The sequence below is a fragment of the Coniosporium apollinis genome, assembly GCF_000281105.1.
Source record: "Coniosporium apollinis CBS 100218 chromosome Unknown supercont1.3, whole genome shotgun sequence".
NCBI classification, from domain to species: Eukaryota; Fungi; Ascomycota; class Dothideomycetes; genus Coniosporium; species Coniosporium apollinis.
The window spans coordinates 711,064-726,324 of NW_006913265.1; the positions used below are offsets into that span (position 1 = coordinate 711,064).

The 15,261-nt window shown below is 56.5% G+C and overlaps 4 protein-coding genes across 4 annotated transcripts; 3 read left to right on the forward strand and 1 right to left on the reverse strand.

Annotated features, from left to right (window-relative positions):
* Positions 1-432: 432 nt before the first annotated feature.
* W97_00948 (uncharacterized protein) lies at positions 433-2,124 on the forward strand (the record flags this gene model as incomplete). Its single annotated transcript, XM_007778859.1, has 4 exons — positions 433-635; positions 713-740; positions 805-1,318; positions 1,376-2,124. 4 exons carry the CDS (start codon positions 433-435, stop codon positions 2,122-2,124), a joined length of 1,494 nt encoding a protein of 497 aa, XP_007777049.1.
* Positions 2,125-3,852: 1,728 nt separating this feature from the next.
* On the forward strand, positions 3,853-8,482 carry W97_00949 (uncharacterized protein; the record flags this gene model as incomplete). The annotated part of the gene is made up of 5 exons (XM_007778860.1): positions 3,853-4,071; positions 4,187-4,284; positions 4,348-5,309; positions 5,363-6,440; positions 6,493-8,482. The coding sequence occupies 5 exons, from the start codon at positions 3,853-3,855 to the stop codon at positions 8,480-8,482; spliced, it is 4,347 nt and encodes a 1,448-aa protein (XP_007777050.1).
* Positions 8,483-9,202: 720 nt separating this feature from the next.
* On the reverse strand, positions 9,203-10,757 carry W97_00950 (uncharacterized protein; the record flags this gene model as incomplete). The annotated part of the gene is made up of 2 exons (XM_007778861.1): positions 9,203-10,313; positions 10,393-10,757. 2 exons carry the CDS (start codon positions 10,755-10,757, stop codon positions 9,203-9,205), a joined length of 1,476 nt encoding a protein of 491 aa, XP_007777051.1.
* A 1,405-nt stretch (positions 10,758-12,162) lies between these two features.
* W97_00951 (carnitine O-acetyltransferase) lies at positions 12,163-14,903 on the forward strand (the record flags this gene model as incomplete). Its single annotated transcript, XM_007778862.1, has 2 exons — positions 12,163-12,532; positions 12,631-14,903. The coding sequence occupies 2 exons, from the start codon at positions 12,163-12,165 to the stop codon at positions 14,901-14,903; spliced, it is 2,643 nt and encodes an 880-aa protein (XP_007777052.1).
* Positions 14,904-15,261: the final 358 nt, after the last annotated feature.

Consider the following 15,261-nt stretch of genomic DNA (forward strand, 5'->3'; position numbering starts at 1 on the left):
GATCGAGTGCCTGGGCAGACCAGGACCGCATGAGGACAGAAGGCAGGATAGCCATTGGGCTGGGATTATATATAGATAAATTAGATCTTTTCTATAGATAATATAGAGGTTTATAGAAGTTATAAGATCTACCGCTATTCCTTAAGTGAGTTCTCTAATTATTTATTCTTAGTGCTAATAAGCGTCCAGGATGGTCACGTGAGTTGACGAAACGTCACGTGACGAGGCGCGCGACATTTGGTGCCAAGAGCTGTGCCTGAAAAGGCTCAGGCGGAAATTTCCGGTCTACAGCTCAGAGCTACCTACTCACACAGTCACGTCCCACGCGACAACCGCACATCAAACCCGCCAGGCGATTCCACGATTTATTATAGCCGCAAGATCCATCCTTTACACTACCCTGTTACTTTGACCAATCCAACTTCCCACAGCATGTCCTCAGAAACCGTCTCAAGCCCACCGGCTGCTGCCCCCACTGAGTCGAAGAGCGCTCGCAAGAAGAGAGCCAAGGCTGAAGCTGCTACGGCAGCAGCAACCAAGGGCTCTGAGGCGCGCGCGGCGTCCCCAGAGCTGGATGGGAAGACCAATGGCCCGGAAGACAGCTCGGAGAGTTCATATATCAAGGAGGTTCAGAAGTGAGTGCTTACTGAGCTTCATTCTCGGATACAATATACTCTCATTACCATGGCTAATGGATGCTCACGGCCTACAGGAACATCCGCAATGTCAACAAGAAGCTTGTAGGTGCACACTTCTGCTTAGCTTCCGACTTCTACAAACAGCAGCTGATACGACTATCACTAGAACCTCATGTCGAAAGTCGACAGCATAATTGCTGAGAACCCCGGCGTGTCCCTTGATGATCTCGTCTCCACCCGCAAGATCAATAATGACCAGAAAGCTCAAGCCCTCAAGAAGCCTGCACTACAAGCCCAACTCGCTCAGCTCGAAGAACAACTCACAACATACAAGAAGATCGACGAGGACTACCAGCAGAAGATGGCAACGGAGAAGCAGCTTCTCCAGAGCTCGCATGCTGATGAGCTGGAGAAGCTGCGGGAGACACTCAAGGCAGAGACGGAGCTAGAATCTCAGAAAGCGTCTAAGCAGCGGCTGCTTACGCTGTCGAGGTTCCTTAGGGAAGCAGCCGACAGGCGGACGCGCGAGGATGAAGAGTCGGATGAATCCAAGGCTTTTGAGGGCGCGCTGCTCCTGGTGTACGGCGGTGACGCGAACGCCGTCTTGGCTTGTGAGAAGCTGATCGACGGTGCCGAGGAACAAGTGCCGTCCGTCGAAGGCGTGCTGGTCAACTACACCTGTAAGCGGGGTCTTAAAGGGGTTTACTGAGATGAAGCGTGCTGACACCTTGCGCCAGACGCCCAGATCAAGAAAACCATCACGCAGGAAGCTCCCTTCGCTGCCGAAGAAGCCTGGGTCGACGACGTCGCTCAAGCCGAGCCAGCAGCCCCAGAAGCAGCCCCACAAATCGAGGATGACACTGCTGCTGCCGATGGTTCCGCTGCCGATACTGCTACTGCCAGCACCAGCTCTCAAACTCTCCCCACCAGCGACCCTACGGTCGTCAATGCCGGCCTCACGGAAATGGACACCCAAACGCTCGCAGTCACCAACGGCGACACCGAGGAGCCCGAAGCTCCTAGTGTCCCTGCAGCCGCCAGCGTTGATGACGGTGCCGCGAACGCTGCCGCGTCCGAACAATGGGATGCCAAAGCTCCCGGCTCGGACGACCCACTAGCCGAGTCCTTCGAAATGGTCCCCCGCGACCCAGCTGAGACTGAGACGGCCGGCGCGCCTGCGGAACCGACCAGCACACAGAGCTGGGCTGACGATACCCCTACTGAGCCTGCCGTTGCGGATGCAGCGCCAGTGACAGGTGGTGGCGACGGCTTCCATGAGGTTCACCATGCTCGCGGTGGACGTGGACGTGGTGGCTTCCAGGGCGAACACCGGGGTGGATATCGTGGCCGCGGAGGCCCGAGAGGTGAAGGCAGGGGCCGTGGTGGATTCCGTGGTGATCGTGGAGATGGGTTCCGCGGTGGCCGTGGAAGGGGCGGGTTTAGGGGCGAGTTTAGAGGTGGAAGGGGACGTGGGGAGTCGCAGTAAGCGCACCCGAGTCATCTGCTGAAACATCAACCACCAAGCAAAACGCGCGTCATTGAGGTGAGCTGGCTGTTTGCTACTCCATGGTAAATTTGGTCTCGAGTCTGCTCGTTCGTCTCCTGTCTAAATATTGCCCCGTCTAGCGTTTGTTTAATCGTGCGGGGAAAAGGAAAAGAGTCAAAAGCACCTTCTTCATTGTCTGGTGTTTTGCATAGCAATGGAGCATCGCTGGGTTTGGATGCCGGACTTTGCTTGGGCGCTTGCAGTTTTTCAAGCTCTGTGTACTTCATTCTCTTCGGATCGTATTCAGTACGTGGAGTTAAAGCAAAAGCTGGGTGCATATGGCTCGAAGCATGTATCTATAGCAACTCGACCTCATCCGCCTGCTTTTGCCATCCGCGTCACTTCTCGTTCTCTCAGAACAACGGCGGGTCGCGCCCTTTTCGTCCACTGATTCGGCGAAACTGGATGGTGACGCCGAATGACAGTTTCCACCACCGCTCTTACGCCGCTAGGTGGGCTTCTGAACCTCTCTATCCGCATCAACGGAGTGGCATGCGATCGTTGGGTTGGGAGCACCTGTCCACTCAACAGCGGGGAGCCTCAATCCGGAGCCTCCGGTTGGCGGTGCGAGCGGTGGTGTTCACGCAGGTTCCCCCAGATAAGCACCGCCCTGACAGGCCCCTTCTCCGCGAACCAACCCCGGGCCCAATGGCCAAGCAGCTAATCACGGACCGCACGTGGCAGCCGTTTGATCGTAGGGCTGGCACAGCGTGTCGAGCCGAAATGTGGAGAAGTGCGAGATGAGGTGCAGGTGGTTGAGATCCCGTGGCCTCCCGCTGCGCGCGGCGACGCAGGTACGCTGGCTTGATCTCTGTGCTTGCGCGGCAATTGTGCCATTGTCATGAGGCGGCCTCTATCATGCAACATCTGGGACGCAACCGCCGTCACCCTCTGCATGCAGTCCGTCGTCCTCCAGACCTCCCTTGGCAGGAGGTTACATATGCATGCCGCTATCGCAGAATTACGTGATGCCCTGGCTAGCAAAGGTTTCTAACAGCCATGAACGCACAGAGTCCTAGCACCGTGTAGAATCAAGACCGCACACTCATGCATCACACAACATCGTTTTCTTTCATCACTCATTGTGGGATTAGCTATGAATTAGATCGCAACAAAGAATGATATGTATCCTCTACAACCAACTTGCTACTCTTCCCGTGAGACATGAGATTTGTCTTGCCCACATCTCTAGACTCAGAAGGGAGAGTCGGATAGCGACACACCCGACGTCTCTGCCACCATGAAGCCTCAACTCTGTCCAAAATTCCATCAATCGTGATCCGTGCGCTGCGATGAGCGATCTGGTGATGCCAAGCTTGCGCTCCCGAAGGGGCTTAGCGGGAACCTTAGAGCAACGCCGAACCTGCTCGACTCCAGCAACCTCCCATCCCCTCCGCTGCCTTCTCCTGACAACACCGAACCCACGGACGACGACAGCGACTTCAGAAGCATGCGAAAGGAGCGACTACGAGCGTCTAAGTCTCTCAAGCTGATGCGATAGTCGCAACTTCGGGTCTTCTGACTCCTCAGTCTCTCGTTTCTCACCCCACACATCGGCTCGCGACCAGGCACTCACGGCACTTCACCTCGAGGGAGCCACCACGCTCCCTCCGCGATTCACTGCGCTTACCCACGCGACAACTTACAGCTTTGTGAACAATAGCAGCTATGGAGGCCGCTGCCTCTGTAGAGGCGCACGACTCTGCGCACGATGAGTCGCTCCACAAGGCCGCCCTGACGCCACCAACGAGCGAGGATATGGATAAGAGGGAGCGGTCGTCGTCGCCGTTGTCGGATATGGAGCTCGACAACCCGGGGGAAGAAGATATTGGGGAGATTGAACCGGATCATTACTGGGATGGAGGGAAGATACCTGTCTTTAAGCCGGTAGGTTCGATAGCTGTGCAATGCAATAACTGCATGCGCCGACGCGGTGTTTGCAACTACCCTGAGAGTGAGATCTGAATTGATCTTGTGCTGACTCCGTTGTTTCGTTCTGTAGACCATGGCGCAATTCCGCAGCTTCAAGAAATTCATTGACAAGGTCGACACATACGGGATGAAATCCGGCATCGTGAAAGTTATACCACCGAAGGAATGGTAAGCCGCCCTTCAATGCTACCCGACCATGCTCATTTGCTGACGTTCGCTTTCCTCAATCAGGATTGACAGTCTCCCCGCCCTGCACGAAGCTGTCAAGACGATTAAAGTTAAGAATCCAATTACCCAAGAGTTCGTCGGTACACATGGCGTCTACACCCAGAACAACATGGAGAAGCAGCGCTCGTACAATCTGCCACAATGGAAGGCCGTGACAGAAGAGTCCAATCATCAGCCGCCGGCAAAGCGAGGAGACCGGAGGGCCAATCGGGATGCTGTTGGCAGAACGCGCTCAACTCGCAACGGTGCGGGAAGTTCTGCCGATTCTACGACAAGCCAGCAGGATGGACCGAAGCGCAAGCCTGGCCGTCCACGCAAGCGACCCGCACCTGAAGAGAAGGAAGACTCACCAGACAAAGGTGCTGATTCCAAAGAAGACAGCCAGCTTCAAGTACCGCCTACGCCCACATCGCCCGATACAAAGCCACCACCAAAGAAACGAGCAAGGAGGTCGACAGCTAAGACTGAAGCTGCGGACGAGGACGACTCTCCCACCAAGCCACGAGGCCGCCAGCCGAAATCGAAGTCCGTTTCCTCACGTCGATTGAACAACCGTCGCGAAGCTGCGGACGAGATCGACGAGAAGGCTTTCAGGAACTTCGATTACCACTTCGGCAAAGTGGACGAGTTCACGCCTGAGCGCTGCAAGGAGCTAGAAGAGGTGTACTGGAAGACGCTCAACTATGGCCAGCCTATGTACGGCGCCGATATGCCTGGGTCCCTTTTTGACGACAACACCACGAGCTGGAACGTGGCGAAGCTGGAAAATCTACTGGACGTCTTGGGCACAAAGGTACCTGGTGTGAACACTGCATATCTCTATCTTGGGATGTGGAAAGCTACCTTCGCCTGGCACCTCGAAGATGTGGATCTTTACAGCATCAACTACATCCACTTCGGAGCGCCCAAGCAGTGGTATAGCATTTCGCAAGCGGATGCGAGACGCTTTGAAGCTGCTATGAAGAGTGAGTAGAGCGCACCACGATTGGACACTCTGAAGCTAATGACCTTTTCACAGGCATCTGGCCCACTGATGCAAAAGCATGCGATCAATTCCTTCGCCACAAAACCTACCTTATCTCACCGGACAAGCTAGAGAAACAATTCGGCATCAAGGTCAACAGGCTGGTCCATTACGAGGGCGAATTCGTCATTACATATCCCTACGGATACCATTCAGGATACAACCTTGGCTACAACTGTGCTGAGTCCGTCAACTTCGCAACAGAGGCATGGTTACCGATGGGCCGCGTAGCGAAGAAGTGCGACTGCGAAGCGGACAGCGTCTGGGTTGACGTCTCGGAGATCGAGCGGAAGCTTAGAGGCGAGCCAACACCTGAGTACTGGGAAGAGGTCACCGATGATGAGGATGATGACGAAGAAGTGGAAGATGAGCAGAACGACCTGCCGAGCCCTCCGGCCAGTGTTGCCGGGAAGATTAAGACGGCCCCTAAGAAGCGAAAGCGAGAAACGAAAGAAGCGACCGAGCAGAAAGTCAAGAAGAAGATCAAGATTCGCATTCTGCCCTCGAAGCAGCCTTGCGTCCTTTGCCCTAACGATGTATCGTACGACAAGCTTCTTCCTACAGACAACGGCCAGAGAGCTCATCGTCTCTGTGCTCTCTACACGCCCGAGACATATCTTGTTGATGAGAACGGCCGCGAGAAGGTTTGTGGAGTTCCGTTCATCGAGAAAGCCCGCTTCGACCTCAAGTGCAACCACTGTGGCTCCAAACGTGGAACTTGCTTCCAGTGTTCCTCGAAGAAATGTACACGCGCCTTCCACGCTACCTGCGCTGCTGCTGCTGGCGTGCAGATCGACACCGGGCCGGTTCCTACCTTCGACGAGGATGGAATGGAGTACTACTGCGAAGGCTACGACTTCAGGTGCCGCTTCCACAGGCCGAAGAAGAGGCATCTCAAGTTCGTCGACGTGGAGTCGTTGGAGAACAAGTTCACGCGAGAGTACGGGAGAAGTCTCAAGTCCAGAGAAGTGATTCAAGCTCAGTACCTTGATGGTGGCGAGGTCTTTGCCGGTATTGTTGTTGAAAATAGACCGAGCGAGATGACGGTCTTGGTGGACATTCTCCCGGAAGGGTAAGTGATACAATCCATATATCTAGAGTGATTGGCTACTAACTTCCAGTAGGCCTAACAGCGAACGGGTCGAGATCGAGTACAAGTGGCTATTGTACATCGATCCAGCAGACTCACTGCGACCGAAGCCGTCTGCAAACGCGAAGCCTCTGCCCGAGCACCTCTTGAACAACAAGAGCCTCGACGCGAAGAATCAGAAGGACCCACCACCCGTAATGGACGAGCCGTTCCATGACCCCAACTGCGTGGAGAAGTGGGCGGAATTTCACACCTGTACGACAGAGGAGGCCAGAAATGCAGAGCAAAAGAAGATCGACTTTTCAAAGCCGGATCAGATCTGGTTCTACTTGGGCAAGACATCGACAGAGGCCAGGCAGCAGTATACAGAGGATCCCGCGAAGCCACGACATAACCCGAAGGGCAACTTCCTAGATACAGTCAAGCCGCCTCCACCGCCTCCTGCGCCGGTTGAGCGCCGGTCTCTGCCCGCTGCGTATCCAAGCGGTGTCAATGTCAAGGCGCTCAATGCTACTTCGTCTGTCCAACGCCAACAGCAGCAGCAGTCCCACAACAAGCAGCCTCCTCCGAAGCAAGCACCAATGGCTTCTGTGACCATGTATGGGGCTCAATACGGTCAGCCGAAAGAAAAGCAACGGCCTGTACAACCTGCGCCAATGACGCAGCAGTCGCAGCAGTCACGATACTCATCTGCTCAAGCGCAGTATGCGCATCCGAAATACCACTCCACCCCGTATAGCCGAAATCCAGCGCAGGAGGCGTCCAAAATACCTTACCAGACGTCACCGTATCCGAACTCGGCGAAGCTGGGCGCACCTTCGATCGATCCTCGGCTTGATCAGCTATCGTCGCGGCCGCAGTATCAGTACTACCAGCCACCTTCTGATCAGCAACAGTCGCACCAGCAGCTGCAGCGGCAGTACCAGTATCCGCATACCTACTCGACTCAACCCAGCCAGCATCAAGCACAACAGCGCGTTGCTCCGGTAGCACCTATGCTGGGAACCAAGGCATCCAGTCCTTCCGCCTTATACAGCTATCTCAGCAATCCCTCCACCGACCCCTCGCCGCCACAACTAACGCACTCATCGTCATCGTCTTCCTCGGCTAGCGACCGACTTCAACACATCAACGACTTGAAGAACTATCCCTACCTTCTCCACTCGTTCCTCAGGCGTCCACAAAAGTATCAGTCTCCCTACCGCCTCCCCAAAGATGGCGGCGGCTTCACCGAGGCGTATCAACCGACCACTCTCGCTCGTCCCTCTTCTAGTCACTCCCTTTATCCGCAGCCCGGCCCCCACAGCAGCTACGCCAGTAACCCCTACCCATCTCCCGCGGCGGCCAACGCGCAGCCAGACTTCGGTTTCGGGCGCCCGCCGCCACAGCTCCCGCACCCCAATCCAGCTCGCAGGCAGAGCAACGCAGCACAGCGGCCGGGTCTGATGTTCCAATCCGAGTCTGACTTTAGGATGGATGTCACGAGGAGCGCGTCGAGCGAGCACGCTGGGATGAGTAAGCTGGAGCATGCGCTCAAGCAGGCGGCGGAGCAGGCGGGGACGGGGGGCTATGCGGCGCCAACGCCGCCGATGATGGGGACGCATCATTCTGCACCGTATGGAGTGAGTGGCCATGGGCAAGGGCATGGGCACGGGCACGGGCATGGAAGCGGGCACGTCTATGCGCCTGCTGGCTATGTGCAGGCCCAGAGCCAGCCGCCTAACTACGCGCACGGACACGGAAATGCGCACGCGCAGGCGCAGCAGCCGAGCCAGCACCATTCGCAGAGCCATCATCAGCAGAGCCACAATCCGCAAACCCAGCCATCAAGATACGGGCCGGGCGTAGGACACATCCCGCCATACGGCTCGCTGCCGATGCAGACGCCGCCGTTGCATCAGCCGCAGGGATATGGCTACGGCTACCCGCCCTCCCTGCCGCACACGCAGAGTCAAAGTCAAAGTCAAAGCCCGCGAGGACCGGTGCCGAGTCCGTTGAGTGATGTTGCGGGTGGTGGGACCTGAAGGTTTAGGTTCGGGTCTGGGTTTGATTAACGAGGAGGCATGACGGGTCGTACGGTTCTGATGAACGATGAAATGGTATGGAATTCGGATAAGGGCTCAGGTCCAAGTGGGGTGCTTGTTTTCACCGCCTGCGGCGGGCCTTTTGCGTAGCTTTTCTCCGGCGGTGTTTGTCTTCACAGCCAGGGGGATGGCATGAAGCTTTGTGTACGAAGTGTTATGGTGGCATCAAGGGTGGCGTTTTTTCTTTTTCTTCTTCCTTCTTCGAGGTGGGCTTTGTGGTGGCCTTGACAGGGAGGCGATTTCTGCGGAATTCTTTTTTCCTGGTGCTAGGATCGGACTGGGCTTCTCTCTCGGCTCTTGTATGATTTAGGGCACTTTGCTGGTGGCGTGGCGTGTTCTTTGCTCTGACTAGTCGATGAAATGACTTGGTTTCAAACGCGAATTCTCTAAGACTTGGAATGAGTGACTTGAGTTCGTGAGTTTGATGGGCTTTTGGAGTGGATGACGCGGAGATCTCTCGATGTAACCCACATCGTGAATTGTACGTTGTTCATATTCGTGTTATGCTGCCACACCACAGCTATGTTTTTCCTACCCGCTTCACTCATCAGTGCCTCCGTGAAGACAAACCTCTTAGATAACCTGAAGCTGTGTGCAGATATGGAACATCCGAAAACGGGGGGTTGCTGACTGTTATTATACTACGACGACCAAAACCACTCACGGCAACGACGCTGCTGCGGTGGCGGATTCTAGCGCACCGCTCTCTATCACCTTGGCCTCACCTCTCCCTATACTCCTCACCCCGCCCCCGCAAATCTCAAACCGCACGCCCCTCCCCTCGGTCGGCCCAGCCCACGGCGCAAACACAACCCGCATCCACCTCCGCCACCCCGCGATATCCGGTCCACTTCCTCCTCCCTCGTCCCCGTCGCGCCCTCCTTCCGCCTTCCGAGCCTGCTCATCCTGCTCGGTAGAGTAAACAACCTCCTTGATCAGCGCAATCCGGCACGCGATCTGGTTCGTCCAGACGAGGCCCAGGGACGGCGTCTTCAGCATCTGTGGCCTATCGATCCCGTCGTCGTTGGAGGAGGAGGACGGGGCGAGGTCGCCCCAGCCGGTGAACCAGCGCTGTTGGTGGTCCAGGGTTAGGGGGTCAGGCGTGGATAGAAGCTGTGGTGAGGGTCGCGGTGTGCTGATGGGGCGTTTTTCGGGCTGGGGCTGGGGCTGTGGGGAAGGAGAAGCCGGGCGGCTGCCGTTGGTATCGCCGTTGTTGGGTTTATTGTTGCTGTTGCTCTGGTTGCTGTTCAGCGACGTGGTGCGAGATACCGCAGCCGATGGCGCCGCGGGGGTAGGCGAGAACCTGTCGGCGACTTGGTTCGCCACAACGATGGCGATGTTCTCGGCGCGTGCGAGGTCTCGCAAAAGGCTTCCGAGCTGCACCAGCTGCGCGCTGCGTTTTGCCATTGCTGCGGCGCCCGATTTGGCGCTCGGGTCCTGCGAGAACTCGGCACGGTAGTTCGCGGCGACGGAGTCGAGGACTACGAGGCCGATGTTGTGGCGGGCGATTGCGACGGGGAGTTGGTAGCGCAGAATGTGGTCTTGGGACTCGAGATCGGGGGTCTGGATGCTGAGGATGCGGGAGAGGGAGGGTCTAGAGGCGTCAGGTAGAGAGGAGAGACGGGGATGGCTTTTCAGGAGTTGTGCTAGCCGGCTGGTGGGCAGAGCGGCCTCGGTTGATATGTAGAGGGCTGATTTGGAGAGGCCGGCGGGGGGCGCGAGTTGTGAGGAGAGGAGGAGCGTTAGGAGGAATTGCGTCTTGCCTGCGCCGCTGTGAGGGAGAGAGTCAGTTGTCGTTCCTAGGCGTCTGCGTGGCTATGCAAGGCTAGTATAGGTTGATGGAGCTGTACCTTTCTCCAGTGACCTCGACCAAATAGCCAGTCGGTATGCCGCCGCCCAATGCAGCATCCAACCCGTCATCTAACGTGCTAATGGTGCTCCACCGACCGATCAGCTCTTGCCCCGTGGAAGCCAACGACGGCTTCTTAGAGATCTCGATATCATGCTGCAGACCGAGCTGGCCGCGCAGAGCTGAGAGGACGGCATCGGTCAGCCTCCGCGCCTCGGCGACGGGTACCTGCGCCCGTTTTGCTATGTCGACGGCATCGAGCGTGAGGAGGTCGGCGGTGGTGACCTGATTCTTCTCGAGCGAAGGCAGGAGGTGGGAATACGGCTGGGTTGAGAAGTCAGGCAGCACCTGGAGGAGGTCGGTCATGGGTCATTGATGGGTCATTGATGGACGAGGTACGGGGACATGCGATCGGCGTCGAGTCATGACAGCTCCGTAAAGGGACGCGAAGAGCATGCAGGCTGAGTCAGCGGAACGCTTCGGTGGTGGTGGGTCCTGGAGGAAGGGCGTGATGTGCTGTTGGGGGGGGTTGTTCCAGACGTCCACGGGTTTTGCGGACAGACGGGAGTGCTCGAGCCACTGCAGGGAAACAGCTCACCTGGGCATTGCCAAAAGCCCCCGCAGCGGGACAGACCCGAGGTCTCGCGCTCTCCAGGTGCCATTTGCATCATCGCCGCTGTCTGCAGGCGGCCAGAAGACGCGCCCCGCGTTTTGCACTGGCAGCTGGCATGGCCCATTGCCATGTGCTCGACCCCCTCTTGCTTGCCCATGAGATTCGGTCACTGACGCGGTGCTTGTTTTGACATCTTCACCTGCGTCTGCCCCGAGTCTGTATGCACAGCTTCTGGCCGTGCAGCTGAAGCAGTCGACCGAGAGATATCCCACCATCTCATATTGTACCGAGTCCTGTTTGAGCCTGGGAGCTCCGCCAGCATCCCGGCGGCCCAGTTGTTCAGGTACATGCGCCTTTAAGCGGCCACTTAATCACCCTTCCTCTCGCCCGCCGTCCCATCTGAACGTCCTTTGTGGGCTCTCGGGGCTCCTGGTCCTTGTCCGTGCAAGGCTCTTCTCGGTGCAAGATCACAGTTCCGCTTCGCCGGAGAAAACAACGCCTCGTCCGCAGTTAGATTCGTAGCGGTAGTCCTTTTCCGAGATCTCTACATCCTACACGCTGTTTGAGTTGTGATTCTGGCATTTCATAGCACCATTGGTGTAAGTAGAGATCAAAGCTAACAGGTTAGGTTAAGTTGGAGGTAGGGTTATCATAAGACATCTCTGGTAAGTGCATCTCATCTGGCGTGAACATCAGCTGCTGGCGTTAGTTCTGCATCTCCTTGATATCCGGGACTTCGGATCGACCTCCGTATCAGCGGTCCGCGTCGTTAGTCTATGGGAAGTCACTCTCCCGCATCATGTGGATACCGGCCGCTTCACATGCCATGGTTGCTCAGGCCCACGCATGGCGGGGTGCAGCATGCCTCGTTCAGTCCCTTTCATCCTAGACCCTTTTCCGCATAAGTCTGGTTTTACCGCTTTAATGTCCCGAGCCTCCTTCAGCTTCTGGCTCGATGTTGTCTTTCTTACCTCAATGCCTGTGTACTGTCTCCAAGACTGCCACTACTTCTACCGCACGGCGTTGCGGTTGCTGTCTATAGCAACCTTCATCTCGCCCCTGTACGCATAACTGACCACGGCAATCTTTAAAATGGCAGTCCGCACTTTCAAAGAGCCTAAGTCTTTGGACGCGACCCTAGCTGGAGCCACAGCAAACATGAACGGGGAGATGAAATCCAAGGATGAGAAGAAGTCCGGCGAGGGGGAGCAAAGATCCGACGGTGCGGCAAAGGACGCTGCCGATGCCTACACCAACGCCGAGAAACAACCACTGGCTTCTCACACAAACCCAAACTCGAAGCCTGGAGTGACTTTCGCCTCTCAAGACAAGCTGCCAAAGCTGCCAATCCCCGACCTTGAGTCGTCATGCAAGAAATATCTGGAGGCACTGAAGCCTCTGCAGACACCGAAGGAGCATCACGAAACCGAGATAGCCGTTCAGGAGTTCTTGAAGAACGACGGTCCAGAGCTCCAAAACAAGCTCAAGAAGTACGCAGCCGACAAGGCGAACTACATTGAGCAATTCTGTAAGTCGTTCTCTGAGGGTTGATCCCCTTAGTGGATTCCAGCCACATCACCTCTGTGGTGAGGACTTCAATTTTTGCGGCCACTGACCATTCGATAGGGTATGACTCATATCTGAACTTTGATAATCCCGTCGTGCTCAACCTCAACCCCTTCTTCCTACTGGAGGATGACCCTACCCCAGCTCGTAACAATCAAGTGACTCGAGCGGCATCCCTAGTCGTTTCTGCGCTCTCTTTCGTTCGAGCAGTGCGAAAAGAGGAGCTTCCCCCGGACACCATCAAAGGGCAACCCTTGGACATGTACCAATACTCAAGACTGTTTGGTACGGCACGGATACCCACAGACAACGGCTGCCAGATAGGGCAGGACCCGAACGCAAAGCACATCGTCGTTCTTTGTCACGGACAGTTCTACTGGTTTGATGTGCTTGACGACAACTCGGACTTGATTATGACTGAGAAGGATATTGCAGTCAACCTCCAAGTGGTCATCGAGGATGCTCAAGAGATTCCCATTCAGGACGCCGCAAGAGGCGCGCTTGGCGTCCTTAGTACAGAGAACCGGAAGGTTTGGTCTGGGCTTCGAGACGTTCTCCACCGAGAGGAGGGCTCGAATAACTCCGACTGCCTAAACATCGTAGACTCGGCCCTCTTCATTCTCTGCTTGGATTACACCGAACCTCAGACCGGGGCAGATCTTTGCACGAACATGCTCTGCGGTACTAGCAAGGTTGAGCGTGGCGTGCAGACCGGAACTTGCACGAACCGGTGGTACGACAAGCTTCAGATCATTGTGTGCAAGAACGGTAGCGCAGGGATCAACTTCGAGCACACTGGCGTGGACGGCCACACGGTGCTTCGCTTCGCCAGCGACGTCTATACAGACACCATCCTGCGTTTTGCGCGAACGATCAACGGCCAGGCGCCCAGCCTGTGGGCGTCTCAAAGCCCAGATCCCGCCAAACGGGACCCGGACAGCTTCGGAGATGTCAACACGACACCGCATAAGCTTGAGTGGGACATGATACCGGAGCTGAGCACCGCTTTGCGCTTCGCCGAAACGAGACTCGCAGACCTGATCCAGCAGAACGAGTTCCAGATCCTGGAGTTCATGACATACGGCAAGAACTTTATAACCTCGATGGGCTTTTCGCCTGACGCATTCGTGCAGATGGCATACCAGGCAGCCTACTACGGTCTCTACGGACGCATGGAATGCGTCTACGAGCCGGCCATGACCAAGATCTATTACCATGGGCGCACCGAAGCCATCCGGCCCGTGACGACCGAGTCAACCGAGTTCGTAAAGACGTTCTGGGGCGATAACCCCGCGCAGCAAAAAGTCGACGCCCTGAAGCGCGCCTGCCAGAAACACACCGCGATCACGAAAGATTGCGCCAAAGCCAACGGGCCAGACCGCCACCTCTTTGCCCTCTACTGCGTCTGGCAGCGCTCGCTCGAAGACGACAACTACGACGTCGCCAGCACCGACGGCACAGATATGGACAGGGACAGCACACGCCCCACAAGTCCGAACGGCTCGACTTCCGACAAAGACACGCGCTCCCCCGGCCGCCGCTCCACCATGCTGTCGGAAGCTGAATCCACGTCCGCGTCGCCGCCTGCACATGTAGCACAGCACAACATGCCGTCCCTCTTCGCAGACTCAGGCTGGGACAAGCTCAACACAACCATCCTATCCACCTCGAACTGCGGCAACCCGTCCCTGCGCCATTTCGGCTTTGGACCTACCTCAGGCGACGGCTTCGGCATCGGCTACATCATCAAAGACGGCTCCGTCTCCATCTGCGCGAGCAGCAAGCACAGGCAGACGAAACGGTACATCGATGCGCTGGAGAGCTACTTCCTGGAGATGCGGAAGCTGCTCAGGCAGACAAAGAAAAGGGGCGCGAGCGCCACGAATGCGTCTCGTGCGAGAGAAGCGGAGGAGAAAAGGCCAAAGGCCAACAGGATCAAGAGCCGTGGCCGGATAGTTCTCGGCGATGGGAAGACCGGCTCAGCAATACAGGCGCCGCAGCACGATGATATTGAGGCCGAGGAGAGCGATGATGAGGGCCTTGGTGGATGTAGGCGGATTTCTGGATTCTCTTCTGGTTCCCGTTCTGTTTTGTCGCGGCATGATAGTGTGACGGGAGTGGAGTTCTATGCGCTGCCTGCCATTTCAGAGCGTCCGCCGTCACCGCCGTTCAAGCCTAGTTTTCTGGCTTCGCCGGTTTTGGTGGCGAGTTGGGGATCGCGCAGCCCGCCGGCACGGTGCAGGCACACCACACGTGCTGCTTCGACGTCGTCGGCGGGCGATTCGCCCAGGAAGCCGCAGAAGCTGTCCACTTGTCTCGCCATCGTGTCATGAAACCCCCTCCTATCCTAAGCACTTTTCCTTTGTACCCCCCTACACCACACCTTAGAACTAGACTAGACACCCCTTCCGGCTCCCGTCTCTTTCCTCGCCTGGCTCTCTCACTTCGTTTTATCTTTACGTCCGCTTTTTCTGTTTTGCTTTGGTCGTAGAGTCATGTGCTGATTTCTTTGCTTTTCGCAGACGGCTTCTTCGACGCCGGAATGCTCCTCCAAGCGCTCAAAGCCAAGAATGAGCAGAAGGAGCTCTCGCCTGCCGAGAAGGCAGCGGAGGCGCGCAGGAATACTGGGCGCAAATTGACGCTGTCGGATTATTGAGTGGGTTCTGGGAACGATGGTTATGCAGTAGGAAT